General features: G+C 42.7%; 1 protein-coding gene across 1 annotated transcript; it reads left to right on the top strand.

The window, feature by feature from the left end:
- Nucleotides 1–1,708: 1,708 nt before the first annotated feature.
- Nucleotides 1,709–7,685, top strand: LOC134435835 (zinc-binding protein A33-like). Its single transcript, XM_063184878.1, has 6 exons — nucleotides 1,709–2,092; nucleotides 2,204–2,299; nucleotides 3,997–4,227; nucleotides 5,058–5,080; nucleotides 5,171–5,289; nucleotides 7,120–7,685. Exons 1-6 carry the CDS (start codon nucleotides 1,709–1,711, stop codon nucleotides 7,659–7,661), a joined length of 1,395 nt encoding a protein of 464 aa, XP_063040948.1. The 3' UTR covers nucleotides 7,662–7,685.
- Nucleotides 7,686–23,863: the final 16,178 nt, after the last annotated feature.

Genomic DNA, 23,863 nt, shown 5'->3' with positions numbered 1-23,863 from the left:
AAAAACTCCAAGCCGGCTGCGTAACTGAGAGGTCTGTAGGCCTACTCCTTGTTGATCAAAAGAGCTTGGAGGGCGATACTATGCGACAGTGCAGTGTGTATGCTGTGTGTGCAGAGGGAAATGCAGGCTCGGACGGAAGCCAAAGCTTTTGAAGTGTCAGGTGCAAAAAACTTTGAGAAGACAAATGGGTGATGAAAGTGAAGAGAGGAAGATGCTTTCCCTGGTTACAAAAAAAGGAGTATGTTTTTTCTGTGAAAGAGTCAGGGGAAGATTGAGCCCTTGTTGCTTCAAGTCCATGGCTCTGTCATGATGTAGTAAATTCTAAAAATAAGAACAGCGAAATCATATCATTTTGGTTCTCAATTTTGTCAATGGGCTCGTTCTTGATGGGGCATTTTCCAGCAGTCTGCTGTGCATGTGCGCTGCGAAATTACAATAGATTCAGGGGTGCATTTCTCAATCTAGCAAACGCATATTTAGATACTAATGTTGATTTATCCCTTCGATTCTCAGTATCTAAGTACATAAGTGTCAGAATAAAAAGCATTATAAGGCAGTAGCTTGGGTCGCAGCCATGTTTGTATTCAGCTTCCCCGTTGAGAGGGAGGTGGCGCACAGCATTTTGGGTGTAAGGCAGCACCAAGTCAGCATCAACATAGCCCCATTACGTCCACAAATGCAGTGAACTGCCAAGGAAGGAAGTAAAGCAATTTTCGTTTCAAATCACACTTGATGACTCGATGTCCAGTTAGCCCACTGGAAGGACAGCTACCTTGCCCGTTCCGAACGCAGCCATCAAAGTCAAAGAGGCTAGCAACAGCTGTGTCAGACAATAATGGCAGCTCGCATGGAGGAGTCGAATCTGTGAGAGGTAGCGTGCAGCATTATAAGATAGACAATCAGCTTCTTCAATCATGTACACGGATTTTGGACAAAGCCACATATCCGGACAGTGAATCGATATGCCGACTGATCCAGATGAGTGTGTGTATAGCAGGCTTGTACGAAATTCCGAATGGAAAGAATTTCAATTCAAAGTAATGCCATAATACGAACACTAGGTGGTGGTGTTCTATGTACTTTCAATGGGTGGTGCAGATTAAATTCAAAGAAATTCAAGGTAATGGCACCACCTAGTGTTCATATTATGGCATTATTCTGAATTGAAATTCTTTCCATTCGGAATTTCGTACAAGCCTGGTGTATAGCAAGGTGGAACCACGTTCATCTAAAGCCAGGTTAGCTTTAATGGAGAATGGACAGGAAAAAGTGGCGTAACACCTTCACCACCAAAGTAAAAGTAGATTACAGGTGTGAAGTCCTCACGTTTCATAGGTGCTCAAGTTTTGATGTACAATTATGGAATTTTGACAAATCCCCACTTTATGAATTCATATGTCATTAGCTTGTGTCATACTTTCATCTTCACCTTGTAGCCATTAGTTATATTGTGAAACATGTATCTCTCTCTCTCTCTCTCTCTCTCTCTCTCTCTCTCTCTCTCTCTCTCTCTCTCTCTCTCTTTCTTACACACACACACACACACACACACACACACACACACACACACACACACACACACACACACACACACACACACACACACACACACACGCACACACACACACACATTAACTGATTTCTCATACAGGTGAATCTAACAAAATACTGTATGCATGATGTTCTGTTATATTTTGTCAAGGAGACAATGGCATCAAAGCTCTTAGAAGATCTTACATGTCCTGTGTGCAGTGACATCTACAAGGATCCTGTCATGCTGAAGTGTGCTCACAGTGTGTGTAAGGCCTGTCTGCAGCAGTTCTGGGAGAGGAAGGGATCTAGAGAATGCCCATACTGCAGGAGAAAATGCTCAGAAAACTGTCCACCCAACATGGCGTTAAGGAACTTGTGTGAGACCTTTCTACAAGAGAGAGCTTCAGCTGGGTCTGAGGTGCTCTGCAGTCTGCACAGTGAGAAGCTCAAGCTCTTCTGTCTAGAGGATAAAGAAACTGTGTGTTGGGTTTGTCGAGACTCATCGAAACATGAAAATCACAACATTAGACCTATAGATGAAGCAGCACCTGAACGCAAGGTGAGAATCTAGTAATCTAGGCCTAAATGGTGCCCAGTAACCTAACCCCTTCGCTAATTTAGCCATTATTATTTTGATACTGTGGCCTAAAATAGTGTTCATTCATTTCAGGGAGAGCTCAAGATCCAATTGCAGCCTTTACAACAGACACTGAAGAAATTAGAAGAAGTAAAAATCCTCTGTGACCAAACAGCAGCTCACATTAAGGTGAGACATGGTTCAAAGAAAGACCTTCAAAGAAAGACCCTCATTTGAGGGGTTTGAGATTTGTTACAAATTATCTGGATAATATCCCCGAAACGTGGAGTGTCAGGAATGTAATAGTTTTGCCGCGTCCACTGCATTAGATCTTTTTTTGTGTTAATGCGATAACTTTTGAACGGATGGATGGACTTTTCCCAGATTCGGTGTGTTAAGGCTCTAAGGTAGGTATATGAACCGACACAAGTTTGGAGGTCAAAACTTTCAAGATGGCTGAATTCAAGATGGCTGAACTTTTTTCGGCCCATAACTTTTGACCGGATGGATGGATTTGTCCTAGATTCGGTGTGTTGATGCTCTAGTTCTAGTGTAGGTTCATGAACTGATTAGGTTTTGGAGGCCAACACTTTCAAGATGGCTGAATTCAAGATGGAATTTTTTTTTCAGCCCATAACTTCTGACCGGAGGGATTTATTTGTCCCAGATTCGGTGTGTTAAGGCTCTAGGGTAGGTATATGAACCGACTCGAGTTTGGAGGCCAAAACTTTCAAGATGGCTGAATTCAAGATGGCTGAATTTTTGTTTTTGCTCATAACTTCTGACCGGATGGATGGATTTATCCTAGATTCTGTGTGTTGATGCTTTAGTTCTAGTGTAGGTTCATGAACTGATTAGATTTTGGAGGCCAACACTTTCAAGATGGCTGAATTCAAGATGGACGAATTTTTCTTTGGCCCATAACTTCTGACCGGGTGGATGGATTGGTTCCAGACTCAGTGTGTTGATGCTCTAGGGTAGATTCATGTACGGATTAGATTTTGGAGGCCAACACTTTCAAAATGGCAGAATTTTCCGTTGGCCCCTAACTTCTGACTGGGTGGATTGATACCTCATTTGCCCCATTTTTCTTTTTAGATCCGCTTTCACAATAGTTGTTTATTGTTACGTCTATGCACTGCACTGATCTACGGTATGTACAGTATAGATATTATTTTATATATTTATAATTATGTGATGGAGTGACTATCACTAGGGTTCTGGTTGTGTTATGACCTTGTGTTATGACAAGCCTGGCTCTTTGGTGTAGCGGTCAGAGCCCCATTTTTACTACCCCAGAAGGTCTGGGTTCGAGTCCTACCAGGGCAACTCCACTCCCCTTCACTACAAATGGTGTCAGAAGCGGGATGGTTACCGTGAGGACATCGGAAGCGTACCCATTGTGTGTGAGCCGTAATTTCATGTGAGGGACCCCCAGGATTGGTGACCCCAGTGATGGGTGAAACATTGATGATGGGCAGTTGCGTGAGGGACATCATGAGTGTGTGATGCACACGGCCAGGTGCGCTTCCTGAAGGGGAAGGCAGTGTGATGGAGTGACCACTAGGGTTGTCTGTGTGTTCTGACTGTTACAACAACGAGCCTGGCTCTTTGGTGTAGCAGTCAGAGCCTCAGTTTACTACCTCAGAAGGTCTGGGTTCGCATCCCACCTGGGCAACTCTACTCCCCTTCGCTACAATATATATATTTTGTATTTAATATATATACTTTTATAACTAGGTGGACGGGAGTGGTAGGAATGATGGGGGAGTGGAAGCGTCGCGTTTCGGGGATATAGCCTACCTTTAGCAGTCGGAGGCGACTGCATAGACCTAGTTATGACATTAATTTGTGTTATAATTAGGCCTATATGTTTATGTTTATAGACTCAGGTCCATAACACTGAGAAGCAGATCAAGGAGGAGTTTGAGAAGCTTCACCAGTTTCTACAAGATGAAGAGGCAGCCAGGATAGCTGCACTGAGGGAGGAAGAGGAACAGAAGAGTCAGATGATAAAGGAGAAGATTGATAAGCTGAGTAGAGAGATCTCATCTCTTTCAGACACAATCAGAGACATAGAGGAGGAGATGGAAGCTGGTGATGTCACATTCCTGCAGGTAGGTACACTCTTTTTTTGGCAATGAGATTATTATTTTGCCTTCACCTGCCGGTAGGTACTTCGGGTTGTCCGGCTGTTGAGTCTGTGCGTCTGTCATATAATATTTTTGTTTGTAATGAATCAGACACACTTGAAACTACTGCATTAGAATCAATACTTTGGTATTTTAAAACAGGTATACAACAAGATGTGCTGAATCATAAAACCATACAATATATTTCTAAACCTCTCATCAGATATACCAGTAACCTTTTCATTCTTTGTTTGTCCATCAGTTACTGTGGTGAACAGAGCTGTTAGTAACAAGTCCAACAGGCGGGCAAATATGCGTCTAAAAGCAGGGGCGCTGCCAGAAATGTTGGGCCCCATGAAAGATTCGAATTTTGGCCCCCCTTAAGGGCCCCTCTCAGTGCTTGGGCCCCCTTAAGGGCCCCTATCAGTGCTTGGGCCCTTAGAATCTGTACCACTTTCCCCCCCCCTAGCGGCCCCCATGTCTAAAGCACAAATATGAAGCGAGTGATGTGAAAAATGGCAGCAAGATCGTGTTTTGGCTGATTTAAAGAATGCGTTTCAGACAGACGGACATGCCCTCTTATAGAGATTCAAGGACGCATCTAAAAAGGAAATCAAAAGATAGCTTCACAGACCGAGAATATTACATAATAATGCATAATACACATATGTGTAAGGCACGTATCATTACTTGTCTGGATAAGTTTGTGGCACAGAGTGTTGAAAGCCATGGTATTGATGAATGCAATTCACAAAATGATTAAAATAAATAAATGCAAAACAAGGAGGTTTCAACAATATTCTATTTCTTTCCAGAACTACAAAAGCACAGTGAAAAGGTGAGTGATGTGCCTCCTGTCTCTCACTTGTCTGTAGTGGTTCTGAATTCAAACCAACCCAGCAGCACTGACTCCTGAATGTTATTCCAGAGCCCAGTGCACACTGCAGGATCCACAGAGGCTTTCAGGAGCCCTGATCAGTGTGGCAAAGCACTTGGGCAACTTGAAGTTCAGAGTCTGGGAGAAAATGCAGGAGATTGTTCAAGTCAGTAAGTGGTACATACACATGTCTCGGGTAGGGGACGTACCGGCGCCCCCTTTTACTACCAGCTACCCTGAGGAACATACCCACAGACACACCAGGACACCAGAATAAAAATTTAACAATTATATTCATTTGTCCATTGCACCCATGTCAGAAGTGTCCAATTCTGCATCAGTCCTTTTTCTCTAAAATAGTCCCAACTACTCAGTTTCCCACAAACCCCAAGTTCATCTTCGTGTGGCCTGCAGCGTTGGGTCTGGTTGCAGGCAACATCAGGTTCTCGTCTGGGCTCCTCTCCTGGGCGTGGCTGGAGGAACAGGTGGGGAGGAGTCACTAGCCGGCGTTTGTGTTTAAACGAGCACAGCTAGCAGGTTACTAAAATAAGCTACCCAGCTAAACAGGGGGTCACTACTCAGGGGACTACAATTATTCGTGAATCAATCCACACATTAAGTGTTTCACACATCATGCTTAAGAAGGGAAACATGGCACACAAAATGGCACAGCACACTAAACCAAAATGAGAGTAGCGATCCCACTGCGTTAACTGACTAGGCGGTTACATAAACATCTCTGCCACAGCACGGGGGACCCAGAGAGATGGGAGGGGGGGGGGGAGCGCAGCACATCCAAGCGGGGGCATCACGGGCATAACCACGGTGACCAGGTAACGAACATGAACTTAACTCATTGAGGGGTGAGTGATCTCACCCCTCCATCTCCAACTTCGCAGAAACCCCTGGGCTCAGGTCACGGACTTCATTCGGGCACTACGCCGTCCGACTCTTCCTTCGAGCTCCAGGCCGCCTCGATCCCTAGGATCGTCAAGAGTTCCAGTTCCATCTCACATTCTGGCCCCGTCCGGATACCGGCTGCGTATGCCTCCTCCGTCTGCTGCGTGCTGGCCGTCGCAGTCTCTCTCTCCTTGAGTCTTCCTTTCCAAGCCTTTCTCCTTTCGTGTCTCGTAGCTGCCATATAACTGTTGGCCTCACAGTGCGCTCCAATCACGCGTCTCTCCTCAGTCCCCACACCTGTAGCCATTCATCTGATTGCGCACACTTCCACGGCAACTCATAGGGGCCGCCATGTCTGTTTACCAGTGTGTTGCACTCCAATGTCCCACTATAAAACAAGCGTCCAAAATCATGGTTCCCTCCCCCACTTGACATAGTCACCCCTGTGACACACACACACACACACACACACACACGTAAATATATGTGCGCATAATTAATTACACAAATACACACCTGCAGGTGCACGCACACACACACAGACACACAGGCACCAACATACACACACACTATAAAAAGGTAAGTGCAAACATACAAGCAAGCATACAACTTGGTCAATCACACGCACACAGGAGCACACACACACACACACACACACACACACGCATACACACGCAGAGGCACACAGGGCCACACACCCATACGGCACATTCAAAGAAACTTACCGTACTGTTAGACACAGTCACATGCTGAAACCCTGGCACACACATAGAGACCATTCAGTTCAATGTTCAGCTTGTGCGCGTTACTGTCCTTCACATCACCATTCCCTACCACTCATACTGCCCGCGCCAGTGCTTACCTACAAACCACTCATGTTCATACCAGGCTCTGCACTGTTCTGTAGTGACCTGTAGTGATTTGTTACCCATATAAACATGCTGACATCCACATTGTCGTCATGGTACGCAGAAGGACAAAAAGCATTTTTCAGCTCGCATCATAAACCAACTTTCGGTTTGAGAGTAGGTGCAGGAACGAGCACCGGCACGGTTCTATGTCGGTCTGAATGTCCCTTTATTGTTTCTTCCTCTCTGCAGCCACTGTTACTCTGGACCCCAACACTGCACACCCACAACTGATCCTGTCTGAGGATCTGACCAGTGTGAGGCTTGGTGATGAGAAACAGCAGCTTCCTGATAACCCAGAGAGATTTGATCAGGGTCTCTGTGTCCTGGGCTCCGAGGGCTTTAACTCAGGGACACACTGCTGGGATGTGGAGGTTGGGGAGAACACATGGTGGCATGTGGGTGTGATGGCAGCGTCTGTCCAGAGCAATGGAGACTTCAGATCCTTGAGTGGGCGGTGGTATGTGGATTATTATGATGGTAATTATGGAGCGCATGCCCCACCACGGCCCTCCATTCCAGTGAAGCAGAAACTCCAGAGGATCAGAGTTCAGCTGGACTGGGCCAGAGGAAAGCTGTCATTCTCTGACCCCGATAATAACACACATTTACACACTGTCACACACACTTTCACTGAGAGAATGTTTCCATATTTTAATATTGGTTGTAAAGAATGTCCTCTGAGGATGCTTCCACTGAAGTCCTTAATAACGGTAGAGCAGCATAGATACTAGAGCGGTGTGTGTGTGGGTGATAAGTGAGAGAGTGAGAGTGAGAGAGAGAGAGAGAGAAAGAGAAAGAGAGAGAGAGAGAGAGAGAGAGAATGCACACTAACACAATATTTGCTGATGTAAGACTTGTGCTGATATGGTCTTGCTGTGTCATATTACAGTCTTTTAGAATTGTTGTACACGATACCAAAATGGTTACTATTACTAATGGTTATATATTAATACCAAAATGGTTATTACTGAGACCTTCGAGGCCAAATTGACATTTTTAATGACTTAAATGTACTTGAAATTGTACTTTTTTATTTTAATAAATACACTTTTTCATTAATGATTGCACTTTTCTCTTGTCTAATGGTGTGTAGAAGAGTAGTAGTAGAGTAATGGGTATGTGTCCTCTGGGAGTACTGGCCCAACTTGCTGCTCTCCTAGGGGTACACGTCCAAATATTAGTCCAAACAGTGTTAGTCTTGACCACATTTACATTTGAACATTTAAACATTTGAGTATGCCTTTGGGGAAATTATTACATCCTTTTATATATTATTGAGCTTTTGAAGCAGCATCTCCATTTGGATATGAGAAACATGTAAACGAAACAGTGCCATAACAGTTTTTCTCAATTGTTGTATTACAGAATAATAATTCTCAAAAGTTTTTGTTCAATTTTCACTTCCTACCGTTACCTATTGTAGGCGTTATTACCCCTAAAGTTTAATTCATTTCCACTTATTTTACGAATGCCCACCATTTTGTAAAATAAAGACACCATTTTGTTTCCTACTGTACCTGATCAAATTACATACGGGCTCAGCCCCGCCCCTGTACCTATAAAACCCCAGGTGAAGGTATGAAACAATAGAGTCACCCCGAAGCCCACTTCCTCCATCGAGATGTGAGACGTGCCAGGACACGTCTCCTTGGAGAGACGTCTATTTTAGAAATTATTGAAACTGTAAGTTATCTTGGCCAGGTTAACACTACAGTCGATATATTTCTTCCTTCAACCGGTTTTCGTTTGTATTGCAATTGACTTTTGCGAACCCTACTAGGAGAGCAGTGAGTCAGGACCCACGAGGAACTCACGCGCTATAGGATAACTTTTGTACGGACAATTGTTAATCTTTTTACTGGTACGTCCGAGATCAAGGACCTCGCCTAGAGTCTACGAAGACTCGGCTGAGCCTGATTGTCTGTCCCCCCCCCAAGAGAGTGGACAGCCGGTATAGTGACTACGCGTGGAACGGACCTACGTGCACCTTCCTTTCCCACTGGACCTTCGCAGGACGGCACCGCAAAGACAATCGGATTACACAACGAAATACCCTTCCTTTCCCCGTTCAACGAAGCAAGACCTTTTTTTGGACATATTGCAGCCTCGCGCCGGAACCGCGTGGTATCGCTTGGAGAACCCTCGCCAGAGAGATCAAAGGATTTCTCTCTCTCTTCCTACCAAGGATAACGCAGTAAGCACTGAAATTGGGCATATGCAGTTAGAACTGTTACATAGCTTTGAGGAGTTGTGTTTAAATATCCACACTTGTAGAGTGTGATATATTTTATTTTGGGTTATTTTGTTCTATCTGTTCTTTCTTTTCTTTCTCTCTTTCTCCCCTCTCATCACCACAAATAGCCACACGCTATTCTTAGTTTACTGTAGTTGCAGGATTGGCATACTTGCACCCACATGTAAATTATCCACTCACAGAGATACACGTACCCGTGTTTTAACCCATAGAGTTATCGAGTCGAGGACGTAAGCTATTGTCGGAAAAGCGCGCCAAGCGCTCCCTTTTCCCTCCCCCCACACATACTGTAAAGCCTTTAGACAAAGGACAGTATTCTCTGATTAGCTTGAATTCTCATCTTGAAGATAAGTTCCCGCTTCATCAGCCGAAAGCTTAACGCCCCTCCTCGTATCTCATATTTCGGTCCTGCGCGCAAGCGCTGCGCAGAATCATTTGAACCATAGTTCATAGAACATACATCTCTCTCTCTCTCTCCTCCCACCGCTCCGCACAAGCGGTAACAGAGGTGCGCGGCGCTCACAGAAAGCGCTCGCCACTCGCCCCTCCTCTCTCTCTCTCTTTCTCTCTCTCGCATAGCGTACACACACACACACACACACACGCATAGCGCATCCTCCCATACCCTGTGTATATATTGTATATTTTACTTAAGTTCTTATGCCCTGCAAGGCACATTGGCTGTATCAGTGTTATGACCGGATGATGCTTTTACAATAAATGTACATTGTGGTGAACCGTGTTTGTCTTATTTGAACAATTTCTACGAAGTCAACCAGAAAAGAATTCACACAAAACCTTCAGATTATTAGTCAATAATGGTCATGATTTTATGAGACGGTCATGAACCGTGTTTTATGCAATCATTAATTAGACAATTGACGATTCCATAAGTACACACCTACACATTATTGATACCCAGCGTGAAGAGTTTAACACACTCTTCGTGCATCATTTCTTATACTCTTATTCCTCACATATAGTAATAGCACATTACATATTTGGAACTGTATAAGAATTGTATACTTATTAATGTAATTATAATTACATTACTGTACTTCCCTTACATTTAACGTCGTACCCATTAATTGTAGTTGACCCTACATATTTTGGTGCCCGTGTGTGAGGAAGAATAGTCCCCGTACCCATAAATGTAGTAGAACCTACATATTTTGGTGCCCTTGCGTGAGGAAGAATATTCCTCACGTCCATCAATGTGGGATTACCCCTACACTGTGCACATGATAAAATCAGTTTCTCATTGTTTTTAGCATATAGCAAATGCATTTGTCCACCATAAAAAGGTTGTGTACAATTTGTTCGTACGTTATCAATTGCTTTTGTCATATCACTCAAAAAGCTTTGTCACTGAATACATGAATCTATCTCATCCCCCAAAACATTTAGGCCCTAGGTCATAGTATAAGTCTTGACATGCAAAATAATATACCAAGCTGTCATAATGTGTTACGTAAGCACTGTATAATTTCCATTTTTCTATAAATGTGATCTGAATTGGTAAATTGCTCGCAGGTAGGCTAAATATTGACTCTCTCTAATCAAAGGCAGTAGAAGGGAAAGAGAAAACAGGCATGTAATAGGCACTGTACTGCATTACATTACTCTATGCCTCATGTGCCCTTTATAATTACGCTCCACGCAAAATTACAATATTTACCTAGAATTTCACAAGACAGTAAGTACACTTTATACAGTATCAGTGTATTGCTTCAAATTTATTTTGCTATACAGTTCTATGTTTTTTTCACATAGGCCTGCAAGACAAGTAAAAAGGCGTGCTAGAGGGTGCATTTTGACACCTCAACCAGAGTTGGCTATTTTTTCCATTTTGTAATGAGAAAACCTGTCAATAAATAGGTCATACTCTAAATGTATATCAGTACAATATTATCAGATCAATGTAATATAAAGTCGAATTTACAACATGTCCCATCCAATCTAAACAACATTTCACTTCAGAAAAGATCCTCAAGAGTGTACTAGTCAATTGACAACATGACAAATCGAGTTGACTAGCTTGTCCATACACTATGCCACAATAACTAACTATCTGACTAACTAGCTATTCTGATGGCACTGACATGTTCATAGACAGAAAAACTTGCTTTTGAAAGACAAACTACGGATTTTGAGCAAGAGACTTGGTTTTGCAAGTCATCCACAGTGTTTTGCCATTTGTTAAAGCTGTTATGAGAATGAATTTTATGTTTTGCAAATTGTGAGAGAGATTCGAGAAACGAACAAAACCAATTGAGAAAAACTGTATAACCTAAATATTTCAGCCTCCAAAGCACATACAAACATGAAATAAGTTGCGTTGAAAAGCAAGCACCCTCATTTTGCATTGTTTATTCAGCTCTAACATACACACATTGTTAATAATAAAACTGAAATCTCAAGAGCCTGAATACAGTGTATATGTCGCTCCAGGCACCAAAGGTCAAACAAGGTATACGCAGCATCAGGCTAAAATGGGTTAATGCATGTTGCCACCACATCACATCCCTAATCCATACCATTCTGTATTCAGCTCATGTATGTGGTATTCCTCTCTGCAGCACCTGTTATTCTGGATCCCAACACTGCGCACCCACAACTCATCCTCTCTGAAGATCTGACGAGTGAGGCTTGGTGATGAGAGGCAGCAGTTAACTGTTAACCTAGAGAAATTTAATCTGGGTCTCTGCTTCCAGGGGTTCTGAGGGCTTTAACTCAGGGACACACTGCTGGGAAGTGGAGGTTGGGGAGAACACATGGTGGCATGTGGGTGTGATGGCAGAGTCTCTCCAGAAGAAGGCAGACTTGTCCTCCAATGCAGGGTTTCCCAAACTGTGGTGCGTGCACCCCTGGGGGTGCACGGCCTGTCACCAGGGGGTGCGCGAGCTGAATAGAGCAATGGTGGATATGTGTGGTTTTTTTTATCCAGCATTAATGAACGTCAGGTAGTTTTAATTGTTTGATGAATTGAAAGTGTAATTTATAACTCATAGACTTGTCATGCAATAAGTTCCATTGTAATGATGGCAGAAAAAAACGTCTGATTGGAAATCAGGATTACCCAAAATGTGCGATGGTGCAACATTCGCGTAGGGGGTGCGCGAACCACATTGAAATGTGAAAGGGGGTGCGCGGGGAAAAAAGTTTGGGAACCGCTGCTCCAATGGACTGTGGTGTGTGTATTATTGTGTTGGTAAATATGGAGCACCTACCACGCCACACATACGTGGAGCACATACCACCAACTCCAGAGGATCAGAGTGCAGCTGGAGTGGGGCAGAGGAAAGCTGTCATTCTCTGACTGTGATAACAAAACACATACACACAAACAATTTCACTGAGAGTGCTTTCCTATTTTAGAAATTGGCTGTTAAAAAAAAAGGACTGCAGCACAAACTGACTGTCAAAAGGTGGAAAGGCCTATCTTTGAAAGTTAGTGATCAAACAATGAACAATGTCTCACATTTCTCTATGGATTTGATTAAGATTAACGTGTAGCGAAACTAAGACTACGGTGCTACAGTGCAAGTAGCCTATCCTATCCGTGCGTCTTTCACAACATAAAATATTCCTATAATAATAATAATGATGAATATTAATTATTAAATATAGTACATATTGCCTTCACATTTGCTCTTAAACACTGTCACCCTGCGACAAACACAGACAAACATCAATCCTTGCGTAGCCTCTTACTGCAAATGGGGTTGCCGGCGGGCCTATTCACTATTTGCTGAAAATACTCAACTACATTATAACAGCATTGCTATGACATTACTGAGAGCATTAAGTAACAGATTAAGACATAGCCATTACAATTTTGGTTACAGTAAGGTTATAACATAGGCTCTGCGCTAAGTGGTTAATATCATAACTCAGTGTCCTCAGGCTGAGAAGACTGCTTTGAAACATGATCTGACAGCAGCTCTCTGGCTCCAGTACATAGAAATGGTTGATCTAGTCCGCACCCTCATCAGATCAGAGGGAGCTGGAAATTAGGATCTTCACCTTGATGTGCTCATATCCATGATGCTATACATGGCTGCTTCTGGACACAACATGTATACAAAACCATTGAGCTTACGTCTCAAGAAAATGCGGCAACTTCAAAAGACCGATCCACAAATGTACCAGAGATTTTACGATGACGGCCTATAAGTTGTCCGTAGGACTGACGAATATTGGGCTAGACTTTCCCCTGACCTTGTAATCGAACAATATAATATCCTTTTGTATACATGACTGACATCTGAGCTCATGCTAACTTGATAATGATATTGTGTTTAATCTTAATATGTGTTTTCATTTATAAAAAAAAACAACCTTTTTTACCTTCTATAAGAGCAGTCACACCACAGGACACCATAAAATGAATCTAAGCATTGCGTGACAGAAACATTGCAATGTGAAGACATATTAAGAGGTTACTAGTCACCTTAAAGAGGTTATGAAACGAAAACAAACGGTCATTCCCATGAAAGCCTTGTTTTTTCTGATAGCATCGATGAGACTTTGAACCCAATCATCCTGGAGGAACTTGTGAAAATGGCAACTCAAAGTGTGAATTCTGTGAAATTTGGTTTGACTAATGAGCTGGGCTGTGACGTCATAGAGGAAAGTCCCTGGTTTGCTAGTATGGCGATCTGAGAAAACAACACACATTTGATGGACCCACATCTTATAAAGGAACCAAAATTCTCATACAAACATCAGCGAGTCGAAAAACCACACATCCAACCTCATGAGAAAAAAAAAACAGCAGCACAAATCTATTTCAGAGGCACTGATACATCTGCAGAAAGTGACATGTCTGACAGGCGAAGTGACGATTGTTGACATAGCCTGACAGTTCGTTTTGTTTATGGTTACTAAGGGCGCTTTGCCATGACCCAAGAATGACGTGGCGTGTGTATTTGTTGACAAATGGGGGGCATTTTGATTCAATTGCGCGATATAGTGTGATTGAAATGCATGTACATGCAAAAATGTCATCAACTAGAGAAAAACAGAGGTATTAGGCTGTTGGAAAAACACCCTAGATAGCCTGAGTCCTCAACATATTTTTAGCGTTTATCATTATTATTATTTTTTGTGCTCAAAGTCACAGGCGTCGCGTGTCCCTCAGCCTGACTCTGAGGACGAGGTGTGTCCAAACGTCAGCCACACGTGCACCACAATACTAAAAACAAACAATCAAACGCTTCAAAGTAGGCCTATATGCATCTCTGTTTATTCGCTAAGCAGTAGCCCAGTCTGTGCGTTGGCTGTCCTCGACCGAGAGCACCACGGAGGCTGAAGCGCGGATATCCTCCCAAAACCAATTTATTGACCAGTTGAATGGCAATCAACAAAAAGTGCATATCTCGAGAGCATTCGCATCGGTTTGGCATAGAATGTGCATTACCCTTTCCTGAAAACAACATACAAAGCAGATGGACAAGGTAAAACGAGTAGCCTAAAGCAAAGCAGTGCACTCACCTGTCTTCGTGCCCGAGCAGTTACAGGGGCAGTTTCAGTCTGCACGCTGGCGATGTCAATTGTTGGAACTGCTTGAGGCAATAGCATTCTCTTCAGTCCAACCATGCCCGCGATCTCCACATTTGTGGTGAAGCACGAGGGGTGTAAATGTGCCGAACACAACAGTGACCACGAGCTTGCTTCAAAACCACACCGGTGCCTGCGTACGAATTGGATCCACAGAGCCCTTGTTTTAGCCTTCTCCTTGTCGGCCACAGTTCCATCATTCTTCACAGAAGGGAACTTGTGCAAAGATATTCCTTCTGTCAAGTAGCCATTTTTGCAGCTGGCACCGTTTGGCCCTCCAGCAACACACTGCTTGACACTGCGCTTTGTTTTGGTACTAGCCGCCATTGATCTGAACAAGGTGGAATGAGGTGAACTCAGGTGAAAAAACCAGGTGTCACGTCAACCACCCGGGTACAGTTGCCAGCCATCTACAAAAGATGGAACTCATAAAAGGAGGAATACAAAGACTGGCCGGAGAGTTATTTTCACTCCTACTATGGCACTGACATTGTGTAGCAGGATGAACTGTTTCGCATCAAGTGATTTCCCAGGGGACCGCCATGGATTGGTGGAGTCGGCTCTCAATCCTTAGTAAAAAGGCGGTGTTTGGGTACGTGCGCTTCCCCTCTGTTTCCGGGGCCCGGGGTTGTTTGTGGCATGGGATGCGAGTAGGCTTTTGTGGCTGGTTTGGAGCGATTGTATGCCTGTACTGGGTGAGTAACTATCACTGGTTGTTGTGAGTTTAGTTCCACTTGCAGAATGTCGGTAGGCCCTATTGAAAGTTTCGCTCTTTTGCCAGAGTTGCACGCTTTCAATTGGTGGCCGTTTTCCCACGGTACGAGCCAGTGACCAGCTTTCCCGGAAGGACAGCGAGTGCCAACAGTAGTTGCCCTCATCTCTCTGGTTTCGACTAGATGATCTCCTCACTTGCGTGGTATGTAGGCCTATGTGTATAGTTGCTGTTCCGTCAGTAATTTTAGTGGTGCGTGTGTGTGGATGCAGTAGCCTAATTGGGGTGCGCTTTGCCTGTTCACGTCGCAGGTGTCGTGGAGTGGCCAAGACGTGTCCATACCCCAGACCGCTGCTTTGTCTACAGTTGATTTGCCATGGAATGAAGTGAAAGAAGTGTGTGAGAGCTGGTGGTCTGCCATCTCAGGACTGCGCTGAACAGTGTTGGCCGCTGCGGGGCCCCCTCATATGCAGCGCCGCTTGGTGTGTGAAGTGAACGAACGTACACCTTTCTCCCTTAGATCCTGCATCAGTGGGGCATAGGCCTAGTCCCTCTAATGTTGACTTATTATTTCATTTTATTGTAACACTGTGATTTTCCAGCGTGAGTTGCATGGTGTGCTTTTCATTTTCCACAACGATTTTGTGCATCTATTACGCATGATCTGTTTATTTCATTTTATTGATTTTGGAAGGTTTAACTTGCATGGTGTGTAGGCTACTTGTGTGGCTACCCTCCTGCTTGAAGTGTCATCTTGCATGGTTTGCTGTTTTGTTACTGTATTTTCTTTCTTTTGGTCTCTTTAGAAACTGCCTGTCATCCACCATATGTGGCGGTATGAGTGAGGGTACGTGTTACTGTGTGAGATCTTGAACCGAACGCTGTAAATATCTCCTGTTATTAATTTTAATTCATCCCTTGTACAGAAAATAAAACAGATGTCTTTATGGAACACACGTCTCTCTCCTCTGAAATGCGCGAACCTGTAGTGCCTTGATGTTTCAAAAGGGGTGACCTTGTCCTACGATTAAGCCCCGTAGGTGGAGTAGTCGTGCTAAATAATCAACTTACTATATTTAGAAATACATTCAGATGTCCACTCTGCTACAATTGCAAAAGCAGGAATTCCTTTCACATAAGGAGAACACGCAGGAGATGCAGATGTGCGTATAGCTAAAACAGCAGGAACACAGGAGCAAAAGAGTGAGTGTAGGTGAGGATACAGTACATTCTGCTTTTACATGACCATCAACAAGGAGAATTGTACCTCATGTCCGAGCCGAAGCAGATCATCAGATCGGAGGTTTTTGAACATTGGACTTGCAAAAGATTTGTTGTGATCATGCGTGCAGCAATATCTTTGTTTATGCATGATAGGCCTACAACATCAAGAGTGTATGGTGTTGGAAAAGGGGTCTATGACTCATTTAGAGCACATACCAAACAGTTTGCAAAGCCACAGGCAACTAAAGATGAAATTGCAGCTGCAGGAGAACGTGCAATGGTCATTATCTACAAAGGCGGAAACACTGACTCTCAATGACATCAGGTAAAAACATTTTGACATGACTCTCGCGTCGTGTAGTGTTTGTGTGTACGCAAGTGTGTAGAAATAATACATTATAATGATGTCAGATGATTTACGTTTGTGCTTAAAGGGACACTGTGAGAGATTTTTAGTTGTTTATTTCTAGAATTCATGCTGCCCATTCACTAATGTTAGTGTTCATGAATACTTACCACCAGCATTTAATTCTAAGTATTCATTATGACTGGAAAAATTGCATTTTACATACATGAAAAGGGGGATCTTCTCCATGGTCCGCCATTTTGAATTTCCAAAAATAGCCATTTTTAGCTGCAAAAATGACTGTACTTGGACCATACCAGAAAATGTTTGTTTAATACTTAGTAAACTTTCATGGAAAGGTCAAATTTGGCAAAAGGCAGCCCAATTTCTATAAGCAGCATAGTTGCAGTACCTTTTTTGACCATTTCCTAAACATGTTTCCCTTTAATAATAAATGAATTATATGAAATTCCATTTGTTGACTGTCTTCTGTGTGTGTTTGGCTTCCCCTCACACCTGTCATTACATGTGAAATCAGACATGGTGACATCATCAACTTGACATGGCGATGCAGTCATATGAGAGAATCATACAACTGGCTTTGCAAGATTCTTGCATCATTAGCTTGAGGGGACATTCAACATTTGCCTTTGAGTTGAGCTCATCAAATTTAAATCACACGGAAATGGATACTAAACAGTAAAGCAATGAGGTGAATGGGGAAGTCATTTGTACAAGAACTAGCAGGGGATTTCCGAAAGAAACTGTAGACCCCTTTAGAGTTTGTAAACAGGTATGACGTAATTTGGCTGCGTGCACACCACTGACTCAAAATCGTCCAAGCTCCGTTCACTTTGTACAGAGACTCGACAGATGTTTTTTTCCAAAATAAGATAACGCATGCTCGCGCTAACCTCAGATATGCAGTGGGCACAACGGACACGGGTATTCCTGGCGATGTCATCAGTCCAGTCAGTAGTTTAATGTCTTGTAACAACAAACATCTCCTATTCTTCTGGAACAGCCTCTTCCCTCTTAAAATAGCATAACAAGTGTACTTTTCCGAATCTCTATTTTTTAATCAACGTACACGCTTCAGAACGGCAGTTTTTCTCTCTTTAGTGTCTGCACTGTCACCCAGTATTACATACAGAATCACCACTCCCGATTTCACCCATGCCTGCAGTTCTCCTAGTGGCCGCTGTCGAGATACGGCTCTGAGCGCAGCAGCCCGTTCTTTCTGAATGGAGTCTGCACTCCCCCTAGAGTGCAGTACCACCCAGAAAAGTGGAGTCTCTCGTAATATCCTTACAATATCTCTGGTGTGTTTGAGTCAACGATGCACACGCATTCATGAGGACGTCGACTCTGAACGGGTCTATTAGCCCCCCCTCCTTTTGGCGGCTAAAGAGTCTGTCAACCTCAGATGGGGTCTGCCACTGTTGACCCACACAAAGTCACATCGCATGAAGTTTGGGTCATGATTGATGGTCATTCTCCAACAACATTGCATCAGTCGCCCAGGAGTACGTTTCTCGATTATTGTCGTTGCTAACCGTCTTAAGACCATCTTACCGTTCCCTTGGACTTAGTGGTGAGCGTCACTGTCGAGAGAGAGTTGAGTCGCTCGTACGAAGGACTTTGCAGCGGAAACATGGCTGACGGTATGGGAAATTGTCCAAAATAAATAAATACATTATGTACAGTAATATAATACATATTGGTCTAAATTAATAGATGAATGCTTTAGTCCCCTGTTACTCATTGCGCGGCTCGCGACGCCTGACTTGGCGGCTCGCAAGGTTATAGAAAAAATATTATAGCCCAACACAATCAACAGACCTGCATTTAAAATCTGCCATGCCTACATAAATATACAATGAACACGCATCATAGTCATCTGCATCACGCCAAGTAGGCAAGGCTATGGGCATGGAATGCTGCAAGTTGGAAACTTAAACTTTCTCTCTATCTCGCTTTCTCTCTCTCTCTCCGCACGGCATTGATTGACAGCTGATAGAACTCAGTGCTGTCGGCGACGTCGCATTTTTATAAATAATAAGTTAACAAGACCATCAGGCAACCATCCTTCACAAGCTCAATAACTCTTGAGCCAATCTGTTAATTCCGTCCTCGTTACATTGTGAATGACGATCCGGAGGTCTATCCATCAGCCATCAAAAATATGCTGGCTGACAGCGCCAGAGAGAGAGAGAGAGAAACAACAAAAACTGGACTCGTCCCTCTGTTTTTGTGTTGGTTTTGACTCTGGTTGCATGTATTGGACATCTGTCAGCGCCAGGTTAAACTGAACTGCCCTATTGCTCTTTGATGTAAAAGTGTCCTTCAGCAGAGGTGTCTTTTAGTGTTTAAAAGTGAGCTAGGAGGCCTAACAGCAATTGCTGACATAGGGTAATTAATTAATAATTCAATCATTTAATAATAGGCCTACTAATAATTTAATAATTAATACTACTACTAATAATAATAATTTGCATAAATAATACTACAACCATGTATAATGAGGCCAACACTATCATGATGTAATCAGTAGAAAGTGTGTGTGTGTGTGTGTGGGGTGGGGGGGTGGGGGGGGGGGGGGGGAGTATTGCGGCTCTCCTCCTGATTTTTTTCCCCCTAATGTGGCTCTTGAGGAAAAAATTGTGAGTATCACTGCTTTAGTCAGTGGAATCTTTCATCTACCATTTACGCAAAATAAAGTAAATTTAGGTCACCCCAACTTCAAAGCTGCAACTTCGAACGTAGATTGTGTGACGTCTCCAAATGTGTTACTTTTCAAAGCTTGTGTGGTATCGGATGCGATGCAGCTGTTACGGTTTGTTGGTTTGGGTTGCCTTGAGATTTTTCATGAATTGAAAGGGTGCCTTGCCTAAAAAAGGTTGAGAAACACTATCTGACCCAGCACACAGCGCAACTACTGGTTCAGGCCATGGTCATCTCTCGTCTGAATTATTGCAACTTCCTCCTTGCAGGTCTACCTGCTTTGCTTCTCAAACTCAAACCACCAGCTCGATCTAAGCAATCCCAGTCAAAAAATTTCTCTGTCAACAAACTTTCAGAGGCAATATGACTAGGGGTCATCTCTCTACACTTTCAAAAAATAAGTCAATTCTCTTCTCGCTTGTGACTACTTACTGCACTATTTCCTGATCTGGCCCAGACCTGGGGTTAGCCTGATTATCATCGACGTTCAAATCTCTTCGAGACTTGGTCTGACCAATAGCATAACAATTAACCTTTCCCAAACGGCATGGTTGACTTGCCACCCTTGATTTGCTTATGGTTGTTTGCTTCCCAACACAGTAAAAGGAGTTCCTGTATTTTCGGGAACTCAGAAAGTACTTGCATTGCTCTTGACCTGAATAGTTGCACTAGTTGTCTCTAGGATGGCGCGGCCTGGCTAACCTGGGGTAGACTCTAAGGCATGTTGTGCATTTGGGTGTGTGTGTCTAATCCAGTGTTTCTCAACCTTTTTTTTAGGCGAGGCACCCTTTCAATTCATGAAAAATGTCAAGGCACCCCAAACCAACAAGCCGTAACATGGCATTGCATCCGATACCACAAATGCTTAGAAAAGTAACACATTTGGAGACGTCACATGACCTACATTTAAAGTTGCAGCTGACTGGGGCGAACCTATATTCACTTTATTGTGCGTAAATGGCAGATGAAAGATTCCACTGACTATCAATGTAGACAAATATGCATCATATTACACAATTTATTTATCAGCCACATTTCCGTGGCACCCCTGTTGAGAAACACTGGTCTAATCTACTTAGCCCTGGGCTAATGTACTTGCAAATAATTTTAAAAAAAACTAACCCTACTTGACTTTGCACTTATTGTTTTGTATATTCCCTGTGTACTTCGGATCTGCAAGTGTAGTATGCTATGATTATATCCTCTATATCCTATATTGCAAGTCCCTTGGGTAAAAGCATCTGCAAAATGCAATGTAGTGTAGCCATAAGGAAGTCCTGATATGTTCAACTGTATTTCTTGAGAGCCCTTCCTTCACCGCTTGACAAAGATTAGATGCTTTACCAAAAGAATCCTGACCAGTTCAGTGGTATGTGAATCAGCATGGGAAGACCAATGATAGTGAATGTCATGATAGGGTGAGACCCAGGAGAACCAGTCAAGTACGAAGGATGTACAAGTACACTCTTCTCAAAGGGAGGACACTAAAACATAGACTAGGCTATATAAGACATCAAAATGTAAACTGAAACTAAACTTTTCATCACCAGAGTTGCAGCACACATCAACAACCTTTCCAGACAAACATGGCCTCCAAAGAACCACATCAACGTAAGTACAAGAAAACTCAACATCATTTGCTGTTGGGTGCTGTTTACTTCACATTTTGTAACAACAGAATAAGATATTAGGAGTGCAATTTGATTCCTCAAACAAGAATACCTTGCCAGATGTCTCTTGCTGCCTGTGTATTAGCTACAAGACATTCTCAGGAACAGGTCTGACAGGAAGTAGGGTAACACTTCCAAATAAGTGAATTACTTAAAATGGTGGTTCGCTATTTTAGACATTAAGCCCTGTTTGTGTGACTTCTGGGGTGAAGTAGATACAGTGAGTCCAATATGTATTTGATCCCTTGCTGATTTGGTTGGTTTGCCTACTAACAAAGACATGATCAGTCAATAAATGTCATGATAATATGTATTATAATATGGAGAGACAGAATATCAAAAAGAAAACCCAGAAATTAACTTAAGAGAATATATATTAATTTATTTCCATTTCATCGAGCAAAATAAGTATTTGATCCCCTGCCAACTGATTACAGTTCCGGGCCCACAGACCAGATGGGCACTTCCGATCAACTTGTCATCTGAATGAAAGACACCTGTACATACTAACATGCATAAAAGACACATTTAATCAGCAGACTCAGTCCATAGTATGAGTGAATCAGTCACACTCCAACCTCACCATCATGGGAAAGACCAAAGAGCAGTCAAATGATATCAGGGACAAGATTTTAGACCTGAACAAAGATTAAATGAGCTGCAAAGCCACAAGAAAGAGACTGGGTATTAATGACCCAGCTGTTGATGCATTTCTTCCAAAATGTGAGGAATACAAAATGACTATCCATCAGCCTGTCTGGGGTTCTATACAAGATTTGACCTTTTGTAGGGATTTGATAACCATGAGAACAGAAAGAAAGCACCCTAGACCTGTACGGGATGAACTAGGCAATGATATCAAAGCTACTGGGACCAAAATCACTGAGAAAACTAAGGGTAGAACTTAATGCCACAAGGTTTAAAATCCTGTAGTGCACACATGGTACCTCTACTTCAGAAGGAACCTGTGCAGTCCCACCTGAGGTTTGCCAACGGACATCAGGCTGGTTTAGGATGTGATAAGGAGGTGCTGTAGTCAGATGAAACCAAAATCAAGCTGTTTGGCATTAACACAATTCAATGTGTTTTGAGAAAGAGTACTGCTGTCTATGATACCAAGAACACCCTCCTCACCATCATGCATGAAAGTGGTATCATTATGGTTTGAGGGTGTTTGTCTGGCCAAGGCACAAGACAACTTCACATCGTCAACAAATGGATGGAGGGAGACATGTTATGTGCAATCCTGAGTGCAAACGTCCTTCCCTCCACCACTACACTGAAGGGTGGACCATTTTTGGAGCTCCCAACAGGACAATAATACACAACATACAGTCAAAGCAACGAAGGAGTGGCTCAATAAGAAGCATATTAAAGTCGTGAAGTGGCCTAGACAGTCTCCAAATATTAACCCTATAGTAATTCTATTGAGAGAACTGAACCTCCAATTTGCCAAGCTACAGCCACAAATTATTAATGTTTTGGAGATAATCTGCAAAGAAAAATGGGCAAAAATATTTTCTACTATATGCACAAACATTGTCATCAACTAAAAGAAGCATCTGACCTCAGTGCTAGACAACTAGGGCTTTGCCACAAAGCACTTTATCTTCTTTAGCTAGAGGGATCAAATACTTATTAGCCTAATTAAAATACAAATAAATTAAAATATATTATTTTAAGTTATTTTCTGGAATTTCTTTTTGATATTCTGTCTCTCCATGTTTGAATACATATTATCATACATTTATAGACTGATCATGTCTTTATTAGTGGGCAAACGGGCAAAATCAGCAAGGGATCAAATACATATTAGACTCACTGTACAGTATATCACGAAAGTGAATACACCCCTCACAGTTTTGCAGATGTTTGAGTATATCTTTTCATAGGAAAGCATTACAGAAATGTAACTTTGACACAATGATTAGTGACCTTTTAACAACATATTTAACCGCTTAAATTTCTTGTTCACTCAGAAAAAAACAAAATACAGCCATTAATGTTTGAACATGTACTCACAAAAGTGAGTACACCCCAAATTAAAATCCGGTAGAGAAGGGGCTATGTTGGCTCGAATCGTCTCGAAATTAAAAGGGATGACAAGGGAGGTCATCAGTGTACGTTTCAACCTTTCTTTGCATTGACCTTTTACATTTTGAGTCTGCATCTGGCTTAAATGGATTGGTGTGAGATTTGAATGCAATCCTATGGAGAATATCATGATCTGCTTCAGTAGTCACAGTGCATGTTGACATGTATGTTTCTTTTAGGTGTATTTCAGATTGCCAATGTTGACAGCATTCATGAATCCCCAAACCATGTCAGTCCCACTACCATGCTTGGCTTATGAGAGGATACACCTTTTTTGTACAACTCACTTGTTTACCACCACACATGCTTGACACCATCTAAAGCAAATTTGTTTATCTTGGTCTCTT

The sequence above is a fragment of the Engraulis encrasicolus genome, chromosome 20, assembly GCF_034702125.1.
Source record: "Engraulis encrasicolus isolate BLACKSEA-1 chromosome 20, IST_EnEncr_1.0, whole genome shotgun sequence".
In the NCBI taxonomy this organism is placed as follows: Eukaryota; Metazoa; Chordata; class Actinopteri; order Clupeiformes; family Engraulidae; genus Engraulis; species Engraulis encrasicolus.
This window is presented reverse-complemented; position numbering and strand designations above follow the sequence as displayed.

Coding starts and splice junctions, on each gene's coding strand:
- LOC134435835 (XM_063184878.1), top strand. CDS start 1,709: ATGGCATCAAAGCTCTTAGAAGATCTTACATGTCCTGTGTGCAGTGAC. Junction 5,081..5,170: donor TACAAAAGCACAGTGAAAAG/GTGAGTGATGTG, acceptor ATGTTATTCCAG/AGCCCAGTGCACACTGCAGG. Junction 5,290..7,119: donor GCAGGAGATTGTTCAAGTCA/GTAAGTGGTACA, acceptor TCCTCTCTGCAG/CCACTGTTACTCTGGACCCC.